The sequence below is a fragment of the Rhincodon typus genome, unplaced genomic scaffold, assembly GCF_021869965.1.
Source record: "Rhincodon typus isolate 14 unplaced genomic scaffold, sRhiTyp1.1 hic_rhity00000087, whole genome shotgun sequence".
In the NCBI taxonomy this organism is placed as follows: domain Eukaryota; kingdom Metazoa; phylum Chordata; class Chondrichthyes; order Orectolobiformes; family Rhincodontidae; genus Rhincodon; species Rhincodon typus.
Genome location: NW_025965725.1, coordinates 58,771 through 59,126, shown reverse-complemented (window position 1 = coordinate 59,126; position 356 = coordinate 58,771). Strand labels below are relative to the sequence as shown.

Sequence of the window (356 nt, the reverse complement as noted above, 5' to 3'; positions counted from 1 at the left end):
CTATCTCTGTAACCCCCCCCATCCCCCTACACCCCCTCCCTATCTCTATAACCCCCTCCAGCCACTACACCCCCTCCCTACCAAGATGGAGGGGTACTGACGTATCGGAGTAGGGAGTGAGGGGTTTCCTCATGAGGGTCTCAGGGGCCTGCCACTTGAGGGGGACGTTGTGATGAGAGGTGACCAGCCCCAGCCTCTGGATCTCGAAGGGAATCTGCAATCCGGTGAGCCGCACGTGGAGATCATCTTGGATCAAGAGATTCCGAGCTGCTACATCCCCATGGACCAGCCCCTGGGAATGGAGGAAGTTCTGGAGCGGACAGAGAGAGAGAGAGACAGAGACAGAGAGACAGAGA

General features: G+C 57.9%; 1 protein-coding gene across 1 annotated transcript in view; it reads right to left on the bottom strand.

Annotated features, from left to right (window-relative positions):
* The window catches only part of LOC125488246 (tyrosine-protein kinase STYK1-like), a gene marked incomplete at its 5' end in the record, with an annotated part of 7,710 nt that overhangs the window by 2,268 nt on the left and 5,086 nt on the right, over window positions 1-356 (bottom strand). Inside the window, one exon of the mRNA XM_048621183.1 lies at window positions 102-321. Within this exon, the coding sequence (XP_048477140.1) occupies window positions 102-321 (220 nt within the window). The remainder of the gene's footprint in view (window positions 1-101; window positions 322-356) is intronic.